At 41.7% G+C, this 21,279-nt stretch overlaps 1 protein-coding gene across 4 annotated transcripts; it reads left to right on the top strand.

The window, feature by feature from the left end:
- Positions 1–4,008: 4,008 nt before the first annotated feature.
- Positions 4,009–21,219, top strand: NUP42 (nucleoporin 42). Of its 4 annotated transcripts, none has more exons than XM_006138354.4 (7): positions 4,009–4,045; positions 7,366–7,612; positions 9,220–9,314; positions 13,635–13,711; positions 17,655–17,741; positions 18,868–18,949; positions 19,063–21,219. In XM_006138354.4, the coding sequence occupies exons 1-7, from the start codon at positions 4,024–4,026 to the stop codon at positions 19,632–19,634; spliced, it is 1,182 nt and encodes a 393-aa protein (XP_006138416.1). In that variant the 5' UTR covers positions 4,009–4,023; the 3' UTR covers positions 19,635–21,219. The 4 variants fall into 4 exon arrangements, with proteins under 4 accessions (XP_006138416.1, XP_014436715.1, XP_075778329.1 ...); XM_014581229.3 differs by lacking the exon at positions 4,009–4,045 and adding an exon at positions 4,119–4,244; XM_075922214.1 differs by lacking the exon at positions 4,009–4,045 and adding an exon at positions 4,277–4,411.
- Positions 21,220–21,279: the final 60 nt, after the last annotated feature.

The raw sequence follows: 21,279 nt of genomic DNA, 5'->3' as shown, positions 1-21,279 counted from the left end.
TACATTTAAAAGGCAGAGCCACAGCATCTGGGGTTGAGCGTGAGTTGGGACAGCTGATTCCCAGTTAATGCCTGGTCGTCCATCCCCCCGGCCCCATGCCTTTTCCTCTCTTGCCCCCTCCCCCCCCCCCCCAAGACCGGGGGCGGGGCAGGAGAACTGGCTTTTAAGCCCACTCTTCACAGCACTGGCTCCCGCTCCCCCCTAACTCCTTTACTGCCTCTCTCTTATAGAGGCACGGGGAGGGGAAACGCGACTAGTTAAGTCACTACTTGACTACCTGATAAGCATATGTTTATTGGGTAGTCTACTAGTTGCTTACATCCCCAATTTCTTCATACACTGCAGTCAACTTGTGGAACTGTTTGTCAGAGATTGTTGTGAAGGCCAAGACTATAACAGGGTTAAAAAAAGAACTAGAAAAATTCATGGAGGAGAGGTCCATCAATGGCTATTAGCTGAGACGGGCAGGAATGGTGTCCCACAAGCTGTGAATGGGCAGTAGGGGATGTATCACTCTGATTATCTGTTCTTCAGAGGGAATGAACAGCACCTGATGTTGGCCACTGTCAGAAGACAGTATACTGAGCTAGACAGACCTTCGGTCTGACCTAGTGTGGCTGTTCTTAATATACATTCTACAGCTCAGACGTAGAAATTCTCTAGATACCCACGGTGAATTAATACAAGTTGTCATAGGCGAAAATGAATTTCCTCATACTGTTCTTTCTCTTTTATGCACATTGCACAACCACCATTCTTGTTTATATAGCCATTTAGTACCAACCTTGCAACACAAGGGGTATACTGGATTAGGAATGATATGTGAACTCATAACTTGCACAGCTCCTGCCTGTAGTATGGCAGTTTTATACCACTGTTGTTCATACATCATTTTGATAACTATTTCAGTGCATACTCATTTTAAAAATTAAACAGGCCACATGTATATTACAGAAACTTTGTTCCTTATTTGATTTGGCACTTTGAGGAACTTACACAAAAAGACCTCTAAATTATCACAAAACTCAGAATCTTGAGGTTTGATTGCATATTTTATTCAACACAAAAGTGCTCTGTACTATCAGGTTGGGCACTTGGGATCAAGTCACAATTTGTTTTCCTAGACCAATGTGCTAAAAATATGGAAGCCAATCCATTTGTGAAGATGTGGAGGGTGGGGAGAAGTAATAAGTTAGTTATAACCATGCAAACATAAATTCCTTTCAATTTTAAAGAGACTTATACATTTGGAAAATAATTTGAAAAATCTGTGGGCAATTAAGTGTGCAGTGCTAAAAATGTACCTGAATCATCAAAAACTTCACTGTAGACATGGATACAATATAATCTTCCAAGTTCCATGGTGCTCCAGTTCACAGTATAGATAAACCAGGCTTGTCAACTAACCTCTTGTACACTTACCAGTTAGTTCATGAAAATTTTCACTCTACAGGCGGCCCCCGACTTGTGATGTGATTGGTTCCTGGGGAAGCGTCGCAAGTTGCGGGTGTTGTAACTCGACCCCTCATTTACCATGTGCGTCGTCGTAAATGTGGGCCGAAGACTTAAGTTGGGGGGGTTTCGGCCCCTTCCGCACTTACAAAAATGGCTGTAAGTGCAGGGGGTCAGAACTCGGGTGGTCTCATGTTGGGGGTTTCCTGTAATTCTATCTGTCCAATAACCTGCTATCCTTTTTCAGACCATTCCCTTCTAGACTACCAAGACAGCATTGACATCTTAAAAAAATAATTACATTGGTACATATTTTTTAACGGATACCCTTCCAAAAGGAGAATGGATGTTTAAGATGCTCTGCTCCAAGTTCTTGGTAAATTTGGTAAATTTCCAGCTTCCAGATCTCACTATCTTTCTCAGATCTCATGGACTGGATTAAATTCTACTTTCTGGGTTGAACAGGCTGATTATTATAGCTGCTAGCATGTTTTTAAGATTCTGAAGCACATTTATTTTCCATTGAGTTAATAATTTTCTTAAACTACAGATAAATTTATAAATACAAAGAAGGGATTTGAAAAAAAATTGTCATAGCACAGTTAAAAAGCAACTTCAGTGGAACATTTTGTTGAAACTGCTGTAAGTAAAGAAGATCTTGCTTATGTACATCTGTTCAAGCTTATGATTATTTGGGATTTCTCATGCTATATATTCTAGCTTGCAGGCTAGAGCATGCTGAACTTGGTTCATTGAATTAGTGGTAGCAAGTATTAGATTATGAAGAGTGCAACAAAACTTTTCTTAGATAATTCTGTGTATCAAGCATGTGTATTGATAAAACTTAAAAGGCTTCTGTGTTTGGTATCAGAAGCATCCTTTGGAACTTTCTGATGGAAATGAAACAAATACCTCAGTGAAGCTTGTGGGTCAGTAAATGATGTTCAGTAAATATGTTTTCTTCAGTCTTATCTCACCACACAAACTTTAAAAAACACAACTGTTTGTGACAAACAGTTTAGTGACAAATCCCTATGCCCTACTTCATGATACAGCTGTGAAGCTGGCATCATCCTAAAATCAAGACAATTTGATAGTTTATCTGGCAATTGAAATAATTCTGGTATTTTATGTAATTTGTAGGATTTTTAAAATGTTTAAAATAGAGCTGGCCTATCAGCTAGATAGTGTTCCCTATGTGAATGCTATCCTTAACTATAGTGATAGAAATGTAGCTGTGTTAGTCTGCTGTAGCTGAAACAAAATACAGGACTATGTAGCACTTTAAAGACTAACAAGATGGTTTATTAGATGATGAGCTTTCGTGGGCCAGACCCACTTCCTCAGATCAAATAGTGGAAGAAAATAGTCACAACCATATATACCAAAGGACCTAATTACATGCATCCTACTCCAGAAGACTTTCAAATCTGCACTTGAAAGGGAATCCTCTGAACTGTCATTCATGCTAAAATTCGACACTCTCCGTGGGGGGTTGAACAAAGACACCAACTACCTTACCCATTACAAAGATAGCTTCCCCAATTATCACCTCTAATACCATTAGCTCATAGACATCTACCTTTCCCCACCTCTAATATCATTAACTCACAGACATTTACCTTCCTTCTCTTCCCCCCCCCCCATCCTCCTTCTGTTCTGAAATGTGATTTGTCCTTTTCATATGTGTTCATTTTTTTTAATTGTATCCTTTGGTATATATGGTTGTGACTATTTTCTTCCACTATTTGATCTGAGGAAGTGGGTCTGGCCCACGAAAGCTCATCATCTAATAAACCATCTTGTTAGTCTTTAAAGTGCTACATAGTCCTGTATTTTGATCCTTAACTATCACATTTTATCTGCTATACTTTTCCCAATATGCATTATATATAAAAATGCATAATATGAAGGTGCAATGTTTGGCACAGTAGGAGCCTGTTTTCCCTTACACCTATGGGAAGAGGGTCAAGGTGGATCCCTATCTCCCTCTTGTGTTGGCAGTGTGCATTCACTTTCTCTTTTGCATAGGGAGAGGGTAACGATCTGTTTTCCAGGGGAGATGGTATTATGAGCTTTCCTGGGCAGTGAAAGCTCATGATACCATCTACATGTCTCCTTAGTCTATAAAGTGCTACCAGACCAGTTTTTGTTTCTCCTGTACAGACTAACTCAGCTACCACCTGAAGCTTCCAGGGGAGAGGGGGATGAGCAGGTCCCAGACCAGGGGCTTTATAGTCTACAGGTAACTGGTGACGTGTCCCCGCTGAGAAGAGACCAGCCGCTGTTTCACCATTACTAGGGGGTCGCTCCAGCAGGGAGAGGGTGTCAGCGGGGGTCACGCCTGGGGGAGGGGCGCAGAGCTGTAGCCAGGGATGGAGGCCTCCCCGCAGGGCAGGCGTGGGGGTGAGTCACGGGATCTCTCCCCCGCGTGCCGCTGCCCAGTGGATCGTTGCAGCGCTGGGCGCGCGAGTCAAAGGCTTGTCCCTCGCGGCGGCCCGTCCAAGCCTGTGGTGGAGGCGGGCCGCGAGCGTCAGTCCGGACTTGGGGGCGGTGAGGAGAGGAACAGCGATGGCAATCATAGCACGTGCAGGTAAGGCTAAGGACGCGCTCTCATAGGCTGTTCCGCTACCCAGGGCTTAAGGGGCGGAGCAACAGCTGGGCTTCTCATTGGGCCGCTCAACTGGCACTTTCGCGCACAACCGGTAAAAGTCAGGAACCGCCTTCTCACGTTCTCCCGCGCCTGGGCAAAGGCTCGCATACGTCACTCAGAAGCGCCGTAATGTCACGCGGTGAGGCGGTCGCGGGCCTTGCACGTCGTAGCAGTGGGTGGTTCTGTCGGCCGGTGTCGTTAGCCGCGGCAGCTATGACGCAACGGAGGCCGGAACTCGGGGGCCCCGGCCGCTGCCATGACCATCTGCCACTTCTTCCTGCAGGGCCGCTGCCGCTTCGGCGAGAGGTGCTGGAACGAGCATCCCCGCGGCGGGGGGCGCCCGGCCCCGGCCCCGCCGCCTTCTCAGGGTACCCGCTTCTCTCAACTCCTCCGCCTGCGGCTGGTCGCCTCCGCCCCTCGCAGCCCTCCCGGGGGCTCTCGCCGGGGCAGCCGAGGTCCCGATCCCCGCTTTCGGGGCTCGCGTGCAGCCGGCCGGGTCAGGGCCCAGCTGCGGCGCTAATGGCTGAAGCGTCTGGGACGCTGCTTGCCCCCCCCCCCCCCCGTGAGGTGTGAGCCGGTCACCTCCCTGACCAGTCCAGCCTAGCGCCGACGGGCCTGGTCTGAGCCTGGGTCCCTGCGCGCTTCCAATAGACGTGATTACCCTGGTCGGTCCCAGTCCCGTATCCCGCCCGCCGCAGGGTGCAGCTTCGGGGAAAGGTGCCAGGAATTTAGCAGGCCTGGGATAATCTGCGCCCGGAAAAGGTTCTTCCTGACAACCCCCTGTCCCCTGTTGAGAGCTCGGGTTCTGCCATAAGACCTGTAGCTCTGTGTCCCTGCCAGAACTCTTGTTGGTTCTCCTTAGGGTTCGCTGTTAGACGTCTGGATATTCTTGTCTTCTGCGCAGCAACCTATTTAAAGTCAGACCTTTTTTAATCTCCCTTCTGTCACACTAATACTGTAACCTTGGTGCAGCTCTTAATCTCTTGATGTTTGAGTGCTTTCTGTGGTGGGGTTAGGGTAATGTATAAATTTTGACAGGTGGCCTCTTGAAATCTTCCCCCCTCCTTAATGAACGGGGCTGGTAAAATGTGACTGCAATTCGTTGGCTAGTAAAGTTTAAAAGAAATATACAGAATTGTGTTTTACCACATATAAATACAGAACTTAGCTGCACCAAATGCTGTAGGTTTTCTCAGGAATTTAAAGTTGAGGGTTAGATAACTTTCAGTTAAAATACTAAACGTATTTAGTAGCAAGCAAACAGTTGAACATTTTACCTCTTTATAAGTGGTGAGTCATCCTTGCAATTGTCACTAAATCACATAGCTCAAGTGGGTATTTATTGTAAATGACTAATAGTTTTGGAGTAATAGTATTTATAAAATAGAGAAGTTAGAGGTTTTTTCCCTCATTTGAAATTATAGCCTATCTGGATGCTCAGGAAACAATAAACCAGAATGTGTGTTGTTTTCAACCTGTTTTTCCTCTTCCTCCCCCAATCCTCCATTCTTGATTACTGGAATTCTAATAGGACTCTGACATTAGTATTAAGGAAGATGAATTACAAGTATGCTGAAGAGAAACCTTGCCCAATTCCCCATCTGCATATGATTTTCCATTTCTCTTCCATAGACAAAAGAGACATCACAGTGCCACAATTTGTTGTTACAAAACGGACCGTTTGAAAGGAAACTGAAGTGCCCGGGCCTATTAAATACATTGATAAATTGCTTATGATTTAACAAATACACTTAAGCAACAAATAGTCTTGCAGCATCTTGGAGACTAACGAAAAATGTAGATGCCTATGATATCAACTACATTTTTTGTTAGTTTTTAATGTGCTGCAAGACTATTTGTTTTTTAAGTTTATTCAGTTACAGACCAATACAGCTACCCCTCAGAAACACTTGCTTATGATTTGTAAGGAGTACTGCCATCCTTGAATCTGTTCCATTTCATAATTGTTATAAGTAGTTTTTTATGCTTATACCTACCTTCATAATCTCCTAGCAAATGTTTGTAGCTTAGTCACATGTTCCCTTGTTTTTGTAATGTTTCTGGGTCTATGAAATCTCTCACAAGAAGTGTGAAAATGAGGGGCTTTTTCTTCCAAGTTGACCATGTGGATTGGATCTGGCAGGGTCTGGGCTGCACAGGTCATCTTTCAGGATTGGTGTTTAAGTGCTATCAAATGGGCAAAATAAACAAGAATAGTGAAAATACTTCTAATCTTTCAGATATTAGAGCTGATCTCAGCCCTTAAAATCTTTATTACTTGCAGTAACAATGGATTAATATCATATAGTGTGTTGGCCTCTTGAAAGGTTTTAAGATATGAATGAGATATCTTAAGACCCCATTCTGGAAATAAATAGTCCCATTTAACTTAATTATGCTCACATGATGACAGTTGCTTAATGTAGGGGTTCTCAAATTTTGTGATACCATGACCCCCTAAAATGCTAAATGAATTTGTGTGGAACCCCCTCCCCCCCAGGTCTCTTCCTCCCCCCTTCTCACCAGACTCCTTGCCCTCCTGGGGTTCCTTTAAGGCATTTGCAGTCCTCAACGCCCTTCCCCCCTGCAGGCCCCTTCCCCCATCTCTTTCTCCTCTGTGCTTCTTTTCCGCTCCGCATCCCTTTGGTTCCTTTCCTCTCCTCTGACCCCCATGTGCCCTTATTTACCTTCAGGTCCTCTGCCCTGACCCAATCCCCCAGCCTGTTGCCTGAGGGACCTCGCCCTCTCCCAGCTGGGGAAGAGTTCAGTCACCTAGCAACTATGCCCTGGCCTGCCCCGCCCCTTGCGCATCTGCTACTGCGTTGGCCTCGCTCTCCCACCGCCTTGCCTCCTACTGCAGCTGAGCCGTGCTCCAGGAGTCCTGCGGCCCTGGCTACACTGTGCGGCTTGCCAGTGGCTGCCTTACACTGCCCTGCCTCTCTTCGTGGCCCGGGGGAGAGGGGTCACAAGTGAAAAAACGAATCCAGCTGCGACCCCCCTGGGGGTCACAACCCACAGTTTGAGAAATGATGGCTTAATGTGTAATTGCAGGCATGGACTCTATTTGTACATACATCTTTTTAAATAAAATAAACTCTGATCACATAATGCACAACTAAAAATATTAACTGTTCTAGTAATTGGTTCTCTTCATGCTCTGTAATTTTCAGTACTAGCATACATAAGTGAACTTGGTTCACTTGATTTGTGGTAATGAGGAAAATGTGAAAGAATATTTGTTTTCTCTTTTTCAATGCAAGGTACTGGCAGAGGAGGATGGGGTGGCCATAACCAGAGATACACCAGTGTTGTCCAACCTTCTAACTTCTCTAAACCCTCTACGTGGGGTGGCAGCAGAAATGATGGAAAGGCTTTTTTTGGATCCTCTGACTATGGAGCACCAGGCAGTGGCAATAAAAGTTCAGGATTTTCTCAAAACAGATTCTCTGCATTAAATTCTGAGCAAAATATTGTCAGTGACTACAGAGATGAAGAAGAGAAGCTTCTGTAAGTCCTTGTTCTGTGATTATCTAGAAAGAATTTAGGTAAATTTTACAAGTGTAAATTTGTATGGAGACACTTGAGTATATTATGTAACTTCCTTATAATGCCAGTTTGAAGAGATTTCTAATGTCTAAATATTTACATTATAATTTGTTAATATGAACATCTTCATTGGGAGGTAATGAAGTGTATGTGTAGTAAAATTAATTGTCATAGGAATTTAAAATGCACACAGACAACCTTTATTAATTGAAATTGTTGTTTTTAATAATTTTGCATTCATCTTTAAAGTGATCTGCAAAAGGGGAAAAACTGGGCTTTTTTTCCTTTCTCTTTCTACTCTACAAAGCAAGCCTGGGAGGTTTGGGGAAACTTTTCATTTAAAAAAAAAAAAAAAAAACCCCTGCTGTTTAACCAAAAAGTGTCAGGTCTTGGCTATTGGATGACTGGAGTACTGTTGTGATATAAAAATCCTAAGTATTAAGGAATTGAGGTACTGGTTGAGGCCAAAAGTGGCTTTCATTCACCCTCTAGTTAAATAGGTGTTGTGAAAGAGTTTTAATGTTCCTAGATCTAAGGGAAAACTTCCTCTAAGACTTAGGTGCAAGTCTTGCAGAGTAAGAAGTTGCAATCTATGTCTACATTCCATTGCAGGTTTATTTGTTAGAGCAGGATGAGGAAATTTTTACACCCCTTAAAATCCTTAGATTTTGGTATTTACTTGCATTCGTATGAGATTTAAAAATGTATCTTTAATAAAAGCAAATTTCTAACTTGCTGCAGTACAGTATTCTTGCTTTTGCTCTCTCCAGAGTTTCTTTAAATATTACACTTATTTTACTTCAGTTAATAGTCCCTTATCCCTATTTCATTACTTCTACCAGGGCTCGACAAATTAATGCAATCTACTAGCCTGTGGTGAGTAGATTGCAACCCGGAAGAGCCGCGTTTGGGCGATCTGCTCATGCGCAGATCGCTGGACAGCGCAGCTGGCGAGTGGGGCTCGCTGCAGTTCAGCGAGCCCTGACTTCTACAATATATGGATTTCTGTAGTCTCTAAAATTGAGATGTCTGTTTTTCATCTGGTCTGAAATCTTTCTGCTTTTTACTTTTTGCTGTTATACATATTATTAGCTTATTTTTGTAGAATTTTGTAACTTTCAAGGTTTCGCAAATGTTAATGCTGAGATTATGATTGCAGCCTACAGAGAAAATCATTTAACAGCATATTTGCCCTTCCTGCCTGTCTTTATCCAGCTTACTTAATTCATGATGCAATTTATATACTTTAACAAAATGTTTTAAAAGTGGCCATTTCTACATATCACATCACAATTGTTAACTGAGGGTCCAATTCTCCCAGTATTGCTCATGATAAAGAGTACCATACTTCAGTGTGCATAAACCATTATCTTCCACGGTTCATCTTTACTACTAGGATGGGAAAATATTTTGTCTGTTAAAGTCAGGAAGACTGCTAATGGAATACTATGCTGTGGAAGGTTAGGGAGTATATCAGAATGTGGCACTGCATTATTTTGAAATACCTTCTCTTGAGTAGAATAATTTGTTTTTATTCACACTTTTGATTTTGGTATAACTTTTTTTAGTGAAGGTATAATAAAAGACATGGAAGTATGGGAATCTTCAGGACAATGGATGTTCTCTTGTTATTCACCTATGAAAGAAAAGCCTAACATCTCAGGTAATAACTTCCTCAGTCTCAACTTATTACCAAGAATGTTTTTCTCAAGTTGTTGCATTATATTTTAAGGTCCAGAAGTGCCAGTTGCCTTGCAGAAATGCACAAGACTAAAGCTCTTCCTTCTAAAGAACTAAGGTTTCAAACCTTCCACTTGCTCCACCTATGTGGAGGTCATCCGAGATCTAGACTTGACTTGTCATGCAACAAAGAGGAAATGAGATTATGGACAAACTAGAAAAATGGTCTCAGGTAAATAGGATGAAGTTTAATAAGGACAAATGCACAGTACTCCATTTAGGAAAGAACAATCCATTTCATGCATACAGAATGAGAAGTGACAGTCTAGGAAGGAATACTACAGAAAGGGATCTAGGGGCTTTATAGACCACAAGGTAAACATGAGTCAAGTGTGACACTGTTATAGAATCATAGGACTGGAAGAGACCTCGAGAGGTCATCGAGTCCAGCCCCCTGCCCTCAAGGCAGGACCAAGCTCTGTCTACACCATCCCTGACAGATGTCTATCTAACCTGTTCTTAAATATCTCCAGAGTGGGAGATTCCACCACCTTCCTTTGCAGTTTATTCCAATATTTGACCACCCTAACAGTTAGGAATTTTTTCCTAATGTCCAATCTAAACCTCCCTTGCTGCACTTTAAGCCCATTACTCCTTGTCCTGTCCTCAGAAACCAAGAGGAACAAATTTTCTCCTTCCTCCTTGTGACACCCTTTTAGATATTTGAAAACCGCTATCATGTCCCCCCATAATCTTCTTTTTTCCAAACTAAACAAGCCCAGTTCATGAAGCCTGGCTTCATAGGTCATGTTCTCTAGACCTTTAATCATTCTTGTCGCTCTTCTCTGTACCCTTTCCAATTTCTCCACATCTTTCTTGAAATGTGGCACCCAGAACTGGACACAGTACTCCAGCTGAGGCCTAACTAGTGCAGAGTAGAGCGGCAGAATGACTTCACGAGTTTTGCTTACAACACACCTGTTGATACAACCTAGAATCATATTTGCTTTTTTTGCAACAGCATCACACTGTTGACTCATGTTCAACTTGTGGTCCACTATGACCCCTAGATCCCTTTCCGCCATGCTCCTTCCTAGACAGTCGCTTCCCATCTTGTATGTATGGAACTGATTGTTCCTTCCTAAGTGGAGCACTTTGCATTTCTCTTTATTAAACCTCATCCTGTTTACCTCTGACCATTTCTCTAACTTGCTAAGGTCATTTTGAATTATGTCCCTATCCTCCAAAGAAGTCGCAACCCCACCCAGTTTGGTATCATCTGCAAACTTAATAAGCGTACTCTCTATCCCAATATCTACATCATTGATGAAGATATTGAACAGTATGGGTCCCAAAACAGACCCTTGTGGAACTCCACTTGTTATCCCTTTCCAGCAGGATTCAGCACCGTTAACAACAACTCTCTGACTTTATCCAGCCAATTATGCACCCACCTTATCGTGGCCCTATCTAAGTTATATTTGCCTAGTTTATCAATAAGAATATCATGCGAGACCGTATCAAATGCCTTACTAAAGTCTAGGTATATGACATCCACCGCTTCTCCCTTATCCACAAGGCTCATTATCCTATCAAAGAAAGCTATCAGATTAGTTTGGCATGACTTGTTCTTCACAAACCCATGCTGGCTATTCCCTATCACTTTATTACCTTCCATGTGTTTGCATATGATTTCCTTAATTACCTGCTCCATTATCTTCCCTGGGACAGATGTTAAACTGACCGGTCTATAGTTTCCTGGGTTGTTCTTATTCCCCTTTTTATAGATGGGCACAATATTTGCCCTTTTCCAGTCTTCTGGAATCTCCCCTGTCTGCCATGATTTTTCAAAGATCATAGCTAAAGGCTCAGATACCTCCTCTATCAGCTCCTTGAGTATCCTGGGATGCATTTCATCAGGACCTGGTGACTTGCTGACATCTAACTTTCCTAAGTGATTTTTAACTTGTTCTTTGTGTATCCTATCTTCTAAACTTACCCTCTCTCTGCTTGTATTCACTACGTTAGGCACACCTCCAGACTTCTCGGTGAAGACCGAAACACAGAAGTCATTGAGCATCTCTGCCATTTCCAAGTTTCCTGTTACTGCTTCTCCCTCCTCACTGAGCAGTGGGCCTACCCTGTCCTTGGTCTTCCTCTTGCTTCTAATGTATTTATAAAAGGTCGTCTTGTTTCCCTTTATGCCTGTAGCTAGTTTGATCTCATTTTGTGCCTTTGCCTTTCTAATCTTGCCCCTGCATTCCCTTGTTGCTTGCCTATATTCATCCTTTGTTGTTTGTCCTAGTTTCCATTTTTTTATAGGACTCCTCTTTTATTTTGAGATCATGCAAGATATCCTTGTTAAGCCACGCTAGTCTTCTGCCGTATTTTCTATCTTTCCTACACAGCGGAATTGTTTGCTTTTGGGCCCTTAACACAACGTCCCTTTGAAATACTTCCAACTCTCCTCAGTTGTTTTTCCCTTCAGTCTTGCTTCTCATGGGACCTTACCTACAAGTTCTCTGAGCTTATCAAAATCTGCCTTCCTGAAATCCATTACCTCAATTGTGCTGGTCTCCCTTCTACCTTTCCTTAAGATCATGAACTCTATTATTTTGTGATCACTGTCCCCTATACCGTCTTCCACTTTCAAGTTCTCAACTAGTTCCTCCCTATTTGTTAAAATAGGGAGCATAAACAAGCATGCCTCTGGGATGCATTAACAGGAGTGTTATGAGCAAGACATGAGAAGTCATTCTTCCACCTTATTCAATGCTAATTAGGCCTCGGAGTATTGTGACCCATTCTGGGAACCACATTTCAAGGAAGATGTAGAGAAATTGGAGAAGGTCCAGACAAGAGCAACAAAAATGATGAGAGGCTTAGAAAACATGAGCTTGGAGACTGAAAGAACTGGGCTTCTTTAGAAGAGAAAAGACTGAGAGGGAACATGATAGCAATTTTCAAGTACGTAAAAGGGTGTTACATGAAGGAGGGAGAACAATTTTTCTCCCTTGCTTCTTGTCCTATTATCAGAGGCCATGGGCTTATATTGCAGTAAGGGAGGTTTAGGTTGGACCTTAGGAAAAACTTCCTAACTGTCAAGGTGGTTAAACACTGGAAGAAATTGCCTAGTGAGGTTGTGGAATCTCTATCACTGGAGATATTTAAGGGCGGTTTGGATAGACGTCCATCAGAGATGATCTAGATGGTGCTTGGTCCTGCCATGGAGGGCAGGGGACTGGACAAAATGACCTCTCGAGGTCCCTTCCTGTTCTGTTTATGATTAAATGGTGCCTCATTTTTGGCATGTGTAAAATTGCAGTTATTACAGTAATGACCTCTTCATCTTTTTAAATGTAACTACAGGCAGTCCCCGAATTACGCAGATCCGACTTACGTCGGATCCGCAGTTACGAACGGGGCCATTCCTCTCCCTGGTCTCCAGCAGACCAGGGAGAGGAAGCAAAGCGGCGGAACACGTAGGCAGCGGACAGGGCTGTCCGCTGCCCACGCGCTCCGCGGCTTGGCTCTGCTTTGCCCCCCCCTCCCCCGTCCCCCTGGTCTGCAGCTGGCCACGTCCTCTGCGGCTTGGCTCTGCTTTGCCCCCCCCCCCCCCCATCCCCCTGGTTTGCAAACCAGGGGGATGGGGGGGGGGGCAAAGCAGAGCCAAGTCGCGGAGCCCGAGGGCAGCAGGACAGCCACGGCGCGTCTGGGCTGTCCCGCTGCCCCCGTGCTCCGTGGCTTTGCTCCAGACACCTGTGGTCAGATTCAGCAGCGGCTGAATCAGGACGCCTGGGGCAGAGCAGCTTGGGTGCTGCTGGGTTGGTCCAGTAGCGCCGAGGAGCGGCGGCGCTACTGGACCAACCCAGCAGCACCCCAGCTGCTCTGCCCCTGGCGTCCCCAAGTCAGCCGCTGCTGAAACTGACCAGTGGCTGACTACAGGAAGCCCCTGCCCCGGGCTTCCTGGAATCAGCCGCTGATCAGTTTCAGCAGCAGCTGACTTGGGGACCCCTGGGGTTCTTAAGTTGAATCCGTATGTAAGTCAGAACTGGCGTCCAGATTCAGCCGCTGTTGAAACTGATCAGTTTCAGCAGCGGCTGAATCTGGACGCCAGTTCCGACTTACATACAGATTCAACTTAAGAACAAACCTACAGTCCCTATCTTGTACGTAACCCGGGGACTGCCTGTAATTGATTTATTGTTGAAGATGATGCAAGGTCTATCTGCTGTAACTTCACAGATGTGCTCTCAAACAATATATCTTTCTCTTAAGATTTTGATTGTTCCTTTCCCTGCAGGTTTTCCAGACTTCTCACCAGAAGAGTTGCATCTTGAATACTATAACTGCAGAGCAAACAATAATATTCAGAACTATGTAAGTTTTTAAAAAATATTGCAGACTTTCCTAATGTGGCATACACACTTCAGAGTAGTGCTACTTTAGTAACTGTCCAGTTGTGGATCATTTGATTTTGTGCAAGAAATTACAAGGAATTTTCAAAATGCCAAAATACACTGTCATAACAAATTGACTTTTTTTATTTTTTTTTAAGTATACTGTGCAGGCTTTCCAATTTAATCTTGATTTTTTTTTTTAACATTGGCCAAAAAACTGTCAAGACTGAGTGCCTAAAAATAGGCAGCTTTAGAAAAGTGGTTTGATTTCTATAAGTGCTGGGTGTTTGCTTTGTTAATGCTGCTACTCCATGGGAAGCAATGGGAGGAGGGTGTTCGGCTAATCCTACATAATTAAATGTAGGGGTTGCTCTTAACCTAGATTTTTGCCTCTGTTCATATTTATTCTTACTCCTGAATCTTCTCTGTACTGTCTGTCTACTCGAATCATGGCCTGGGAGCTTGACATAGGGTCTGTGCTGCTGGGTAATTTGATACTGAGATGGCAGAGCATAGAGCACAGTGAGGATAAACTCCCTGTATTGTTTAGTTTACCCTTTAGAACAGATGTCTTGTACCAGTACAGTTCAACAACTATTAAATTTTTATTTTAATTTGTTCTTGCTGCTCCTAAAGCCACATTGGTATCAAGGGAATCTGCCTGGCAGTGGAGAGTATTTGACACTGGAGCCTAATAGTAGGAATCGGTCTGTTTGACAAATGGGGGAGGGGGACTTCATAGTTTAGTACAAGTGGTTTTTTTATTTATTTACACACACACACACACACACACACACACACACACACACACACACACAAATTATGGCGTGGTACAGGGACTTTACCAGCAGTATCAAAAAGTGTTTATTTGATAATTATATGGGGTTTGTAGCACTTTCACTAGTCAGTTTGTATTATAAAAGGACACAGATGAAACTTCAGTCTATCAGACTTACAAATGATGACACTAAACTGATAGGCAAACCTGAGACACAACCAGGCTAATTTATCTGTATTACAAACTTACAACACTGAAGACTTTTCTTGTGAGCAAAGTTTTTGTTTTCTTGTTCAAAAAGTTCACCTACACTACCAATGCAGCTTTTTTTTTTTCCTACAGTTACATTAGTAATGCCTCCTAAGGTTTATACTGGCAAATAAGTGACTTTTTCAGGACAGCTATCAGTTTCTCAAATAAGCTGTAGTCTGTCTCCAGTCAGAAAAATGTGCCCATTGACACTATACTTCTCTGTTCTTCCCATTCTTTTAACACCAGTATTGCTTGTTACAAATCATTCTATCATACTTGTTTTTAGTGTAACAATCTATTTAATACCATCAATAATCCACTTACTATTTTTTAAATTTTGTTTTCTTGTCTTTTTTCCCTCCGTTTGCAAACAGGAAATGATACTTGCAGAAGATTTGGTTTTTTTTTTTTTTTATAACGTACTAACAACATCAAAACTCAAATTTCTCTTTGAGAAAATTTTCCTGATAACTCCCAGATTAAAGGCAATCAGGTGTTACTTGGGGGGCAATCAGGAAAAATTTTTCAAAGAGAAATTTGAGTTTTGATGTTGTTAGTACGTTATAAAAAAAACAAATCTTCTGCAAGTATTTCCTGTTTGCAAACGGAGGAAAAAAGACAAGAAAACAAAATTTAAAAAATAGTATTTGCAATTAATACTTAAATAGTAACAAGACTTCCCATATGTGTGTCTATTTCACATACTTTTAAAAGGAGCTGAAAGCGTTTTTTTTAATTGTTATAAACTCACATATTACAGGCATTGAAACTAACTTCTCAAACATTTTGTCATTGACTAGATTTCAAGTTAGTATGTGTCTTTAAGTGGACTTTAGATATTGCTGCTGTACAGAATCTTATGCTGGGGTTATAAAATCAAACTCCATTTATTCTGGAATATCATGATTTGGATGCCCACAACTTTTCTTCCTCTTGGGACTGCATTTCAGAAAGAATTGCTGATACTGCTAGTCTTACTGCTAATACCACTAGTATTTTTTGTCAAAGATGGATCAGTTGCTTTCCTAGATCTCTGAAGTGAGCTTTCCAAATACAGTAGAATTCCAATAATCCGGCACCGTTGGGACCTAGGTGGTGCCGGATTATCAGATATGCTGGAGTACCAGGAGGTACTATAAGGGGGCATATGCCCAGTCCAATCTCCCTCCCCCTCACCGGTACAGCCGCGCATCTCCCTCCAGGTGTTGGGACACGTGTGCTGAGCGGCCGGCTTTTCAATGAGCCAGCCAGGGTGCCGTGCGCAACCCAATCCCCCTTCCCTTCCCCAGAGCTGAACACCTCCCTTCCCTGCTGTCACCCAGTCCCCCTTCTCCCCCCCCAACCTTATGTCCAGGTCCCAAAGCAGCTGCCTGTGCTCAGCAGCTGGCTGCTAGCACATGCAGGCTGGGGACCGTGAGCGGAACAGTGAAGGCTGTGAGCGCGCATGTGGCTCTCAGCGGCCCGGACGTGAGAGCGGCTGACCCGAGTAGTTCCGGGTTCCCGTTGATGCCGGACTGTCAGGAGTGCCGGACAACTGGATGCCAGACTACTGGAGTTTTACCGTATAACTTTCTAATCTAGCAAATGTCTTGCCTTAAATAAAAGCTTTGTATGTTTTCTTTGTCTGGTATTGCTGTAATGCAGAAAAGTTTTTTGTAAAACCTTAACTATTCAGTACTCTAATCAAACTTAATGGTGGTGGGTAGTATATTAACTGGAATTTAAGATTTATTTTAATTTTTTTTAATGGGAGAGCATCACTGGAAAATTTAAGTTCATGAAGTCTTCAGTGTATAAGTCTAATTATTTATCTTGTATAGTCCTTCCATGAAGTATTCTCATCCAAATCCTGTTTCATTAATAAACTGGGTCAAAATATATACTTGAATTTTTCCCAGCTCGTCTTAAGAGCTGATGTCGAACAGTATTTTTTCCCACATGTGACAAGGCTGAAGAGAATTGCTGATATGTTTTGCGATGTTTATAATAAGACCCTTTGAAAGTGAGCAGTGTCTATTTACTAAAAGATTAAACATTCCACTCTCATAGGTGCTCACACATGAAAAGTCTTTTCTTATTTTGACAGGTTTCTTTATGGAATGCTAAGCTTTAGCTACTTGTATGAAAGTGCACGTTCATACTTATTATAAATGCTGTTAATGTGATATCACTATTCCACATTACAATATTGTATATTAAATAATTATGTAATGTTTTAACCTTTTCTCTAAAAGTTGGTTTACTGTACTTAGCAATCACTACAGAATTGTGTGTACTAATCCTCTCCAGCATTTTAAGGGAACTGATTATATTGGAGAGTAAGTTAATTGGTAAGTAAGAAGTGTAAGAGCTAAATTATTCTGAGATAAGAGGGTGCCTTTGCTAGAAAGCAGAGGCAGCCTTAAGTGAACTTTTGGTACTTCATCTTCATGATTCAGCACGTACAATGTCACTATCCCAGGAAGGAAACAAGGATTGAAGAGTGGTTTGGGTGGTGGTTTTTTGTTTGTTTGGGGGGAGAGGAGGGGCTGGCGGGGGGTGTGTTTTTGTTTTTTGTAGAGCTGAAATTTGGGATTCCTCTTTATTACTAGATCTTGCATTAAAGAAAGTATCCAGTAGTTTCTAATGTTTCATATGCATACAAACCAATATGCTTGGTCTGAGAGCAACTGTAAAAAAGTTTGAAGGCATCCTGAGTTTCCAAATTACAGACCCTGTAAATTTGAGTAGTATGCTTTGGGAAGGGATAAGTGTCTCATTACTTTTAGGCTAATGAGGTTGTTCTCTTATCTGAGAAACCAGTACGTTTTTAGTTGAATCAAACTACTCAGTATTTCCATTTCTTATTTGCATCATTAACACAGATTTAAAATGTCTTTTGCCCCCTCATTAGATAAATTCAGTCCAGCAATTAATAAACCAGTCGCGAAATAGATTGCTTGAGTTGAAGACTCTAAATGCATCTACCAAAGTAGCGTTGGTAAGTGTTACTGAAAAGTAAACACATTTAATACACTCTCCTTCTAATTTTAAACAGGAATGGTTTGGGGCGGGGGAGGGGGGAGGTTGGGGTAGGTTGCTGACCCACAGAGAAATCCACCATGGGGCCACACACACTAGTGAAAAGAAAAAACAAAACATCACTGATTTGGCCGCTGACTGAAGTAGAAAGACACTCCCCACATTCCCTTTGCACACCAGAGCCATGGTGGGGCCTAAGCTAATATATTTTGTATGCTCCAGCTCTGCAGTGTGGTGCTGGTGGGGGGAGCCCCAAACTTCGGGAGCCACATGCAGGCAAGTCATATGTGGCCCCCAGGCCTTAGGTTCTCCACCCCTGTAAAATACTTTTGTTAGATGTATGACAGTGTGCTTCACATAACACAGTTGGTTGCTTTCACAATGATTGTTAATGAGTCAATTTCTAAGACATGATATGGGTGAAGAAATTGAATCCTTATTTGCTGTTGTCTTGATAGATAGCATAGCAAATATAAGTTCTATGTGCAGAAAATACTGATAGAGAAGTTAGTCATATGGTTTTTTTTAACATTAAATTCTAAATCCCTCTGCTTGGCTTTGAAAATGTCAACATTTGTTATTTAAGACCAAGTACTTTGCACCCAGTTAGAATTGTCTTTCTTGGCTGTAAGATTTGGAAATATTTGCTGTGTAAATATGACAGTTTTTACTAAAACCTCTGCAATGCTTTGAAAATCCCAGCTATGGCATTTATCTTCAATATTGCTGCCAGGGAGAGGCATCCATATAAAAGGGTTGGGCCAAGTAGTAGATTGGAGTCAGGTCTTAAGTGATGCTTCAGGAACATTTTTGGGGGGATGATAGGAAGTGAAGAACTTCCAGGTAGGAAAAAAAGGCAAAGAAAGAGGTGTTCTGGATTTGACAAGTGTCATCCTCTATCCCTGCCACACAGTATTTTTAGGCTTGGCATGATATGGCAATAAAATACTTAAAAGAACATTCCCATTAACTTTTTCAGGTGAAGCTAGTTTTGACATAATTATCAGAAGTGTGTTCTAAATCTTTATAGAAAGAAACCTATTGTTTCACTTTAAAATATGAAGCCAATTGTCCTTTCTTTAAAGGTATCTGAACTGAAAAATGCAGTTAATCAACCATTGCCTACCTTTGGATTTGGACAACAGCCACCAACGTTTGGGTCATCAAGTAAGTTTTCAGTATTAATAGCTAGTCCTGTTAAATCTTCTCTTCGTCTTTCTACCGTATTCTGGTGCAAATGTGCCTGTTCCAAAGGGTTCCCTCTGGGTTTATAATTACAGGCTTTCCACTAAGCAGCAACAGCAGTAGGAGTGCCAACAATTTCTCCTTTAATTCAAATACTGGATTTGTCAGTTCATCCTCTGGAAGCACCACAGCATTTGGAACCCCTTCTACAGTTCCGGATTCTTCAGCATTGGATGTGACATCTTCCTCAAGATCAGCCCATTCCATTGGCTTTGGTAGCCAACCAGCTTTATCTGCAGCCTCATTTTCATTTAAAAAGCCTGAAACGGCAAGTGGCTTTGGAGCTTCTGGATTTTCAGGGTTTGGCAGTTCCTCTGTGGTAAACTCTTCAAACACAACCTCATTTCCAGCCTTTGGAGCTGTTAATGCAGCAGCTGCTGTCCCTGCTTCAGAATCGGGTAACTCTTTGTTTGGACAGTCTGTTAGTGCCTTTGGGTATAATGTAGCACCAGCACCTCCTGCAGCCACAAGTAGTATTACCTCAGATAAGTTATTCACACCAAAGACTGATCTATCAGCTGAAGACTTGAAGCAATTTGAAGCAAAGAAGTTTATGCTGGGAAAGATTCCTCTAAAGCCACCACCAATAGAGCTTTTAAATGTTTGAAAAAACTAACATGTACAATAGGCAAATTCTGGAATTGTTTCATAGAATGTTTACCTTTCTGTGAATAGGCCACTTGACAATATAACATTTCAAATGTGTAACTTTGGGGCTTGGCACTCAGATGCTTTTTTGTAAGTGTTTTTTAATTGCCTTTCTCAGGGTGCTTCAGGAAGATAGGATACCAATTGTAAATATTCTTCGTTTGCTTTGGAAGAGTCTTTAAACCAAGAAGTTTACAATTGGAAATAAAGCTTTATAATGAATTAAATATAGTGATAGCACCTCAGTCCATCCTTCTCTGCTGTGGAAAGAGAATCTATTATGTAATAAAGTGAGTTATATAGTCAATCCACTGATAACGAAATGTGTACAAAGTAAAACTAATATAAACATCAAATCACCTACTTTTCCTTGCCTTCTGTGTGGTGTGTGGGTTTTTTGTTTAAAAAAAAGAAAAGGACATGCTTTCTTCAACTGACAGTTTTACTGCGTGTATCTACTTCTTACAAGCTCTGAACTTGCTTCTTCACCCTACAGCATTAACATTTACAATGAGGCAATGACCTGGCTGTCAAGAGAGCTTAGGTTTTTCTGTTTTTGTTAATTTTTTTAAGCTTTTGGTTGGCCCTCATTCGCATAGCTCTCAAAGGCTAATGAGTTTTAGAGCAGATCACTATATGATTTTTCCTGTCTCATAAGAGTTAGATTTCAGAATTTTTACACTTAAAATCATTACGTAAAGTTGATCTCAGGTTTTTGCTTCTCTGAAAAATATGGAACAGGTCAATAGAAATTTCAATTTCCAAATAACTTTGTTTTGGAAGTTTTAAACAAAACTTCTTCGTAAAAAAGGTTGAAACTTTTTTATAAAAATGTTTTGCATCAGGGATGTCAAACAGCTCTTGAGAGACTTGACTTGAACTACCATTTTGCTACTAAAAACCATGTAATTGGGAAACATTGGATTATCTCCTACAATTGACTTTTTTTTTTAAGAGCTTGTGGGGTGAGGAAGCATATTTATCGTCATTTTACAGATGAACAGGCAAAAAGATTGTGATTGAACCCAGATCATTTGTGTGTGGTAGAAGCAAGAGCAGAACCATAGTACCTTTTTTGCCCATTTTTGTCACAAGCTGTGTGACCTTGAGCAAATCACATCATTTCTCTACCTTTTAGTTTTCCTATCTGTAAAATAGAGATAATTACTCACTTTGTAGAAATGTAAGGTCTATGAATGGAAGCACCCATGTAATCAAATAGGCCTTTCTATTTCCCAGTTTAGGGCATGAATTAGTGTATTTTTCATTGTTGATAGCTACAAGAGAAACTTCAAATGGGTAGCTGACTCAGATTGTCCAGAGACATATTCTGATTGGCTGGAGCTCTTTTTGGAGATGTCACAGCTTGCACCAACTCACATAATTGAGTTCTCTTCAGCAAGCAAAGGAGAATCTCTCCACTCTTTATTCATGCAGAAAGAAAATGTTTTAAATTAGAGTTTTAAAGGGTGGGAAGGGCTGGTGATTATTCTATGAATCACTTTTCATAGTAGAAGAATAAATTGCACAAATCTTCTCTAAAACTGGTTAAGTGTTTTAATTTACTAAGCCCTCAAGTTTTAATTGGGAAGCAAAATAAACCC

This window comes from Pelodiscus sinensis, chromosome 2 (genome assembly GCF_049634645.1).
Source record: "Pelodiscus sinensis isolate JC-2024 chromosome 2, ASM4963464v1, whole genome shotgun sequence".
Lineage (NCBI taxonomy): Eukaryota > Metazoa > Chordata > Testudines > Trionychidae > Pelodiscus > Pelodiscus sinensis.
The sequence above is the reverse complement of the archived record's forward strand: the minus strand, read 5'-3'. Positions and strand labels throughout refer to the sequence as shown.

Bases quoted from the DNA above. Each gene is read 5' to 3' on its own strand.
- NUP42 (XM_075922213.1), top strand. From the start codon at position 4,362: ATGACCATCTGCCACTTCTTCCTGCAGGGCCGCTGCCGCTTCGGCGAG. The intron at 13,712-17,654 runs GTAAGTTTTTAA...CCCCCTCATTAG, and splicing joins ACAATAATATTCAGAACTAT to ATAAATTCAGTCCAGCAATT. The intron at 17,742-18,867 runs GTAAGTGTTACT...CTTTCTTTAAAG, and splicing joins CATCTACCAAAGTAGCGTTG to GTATCTGAACTGAAAAATGC.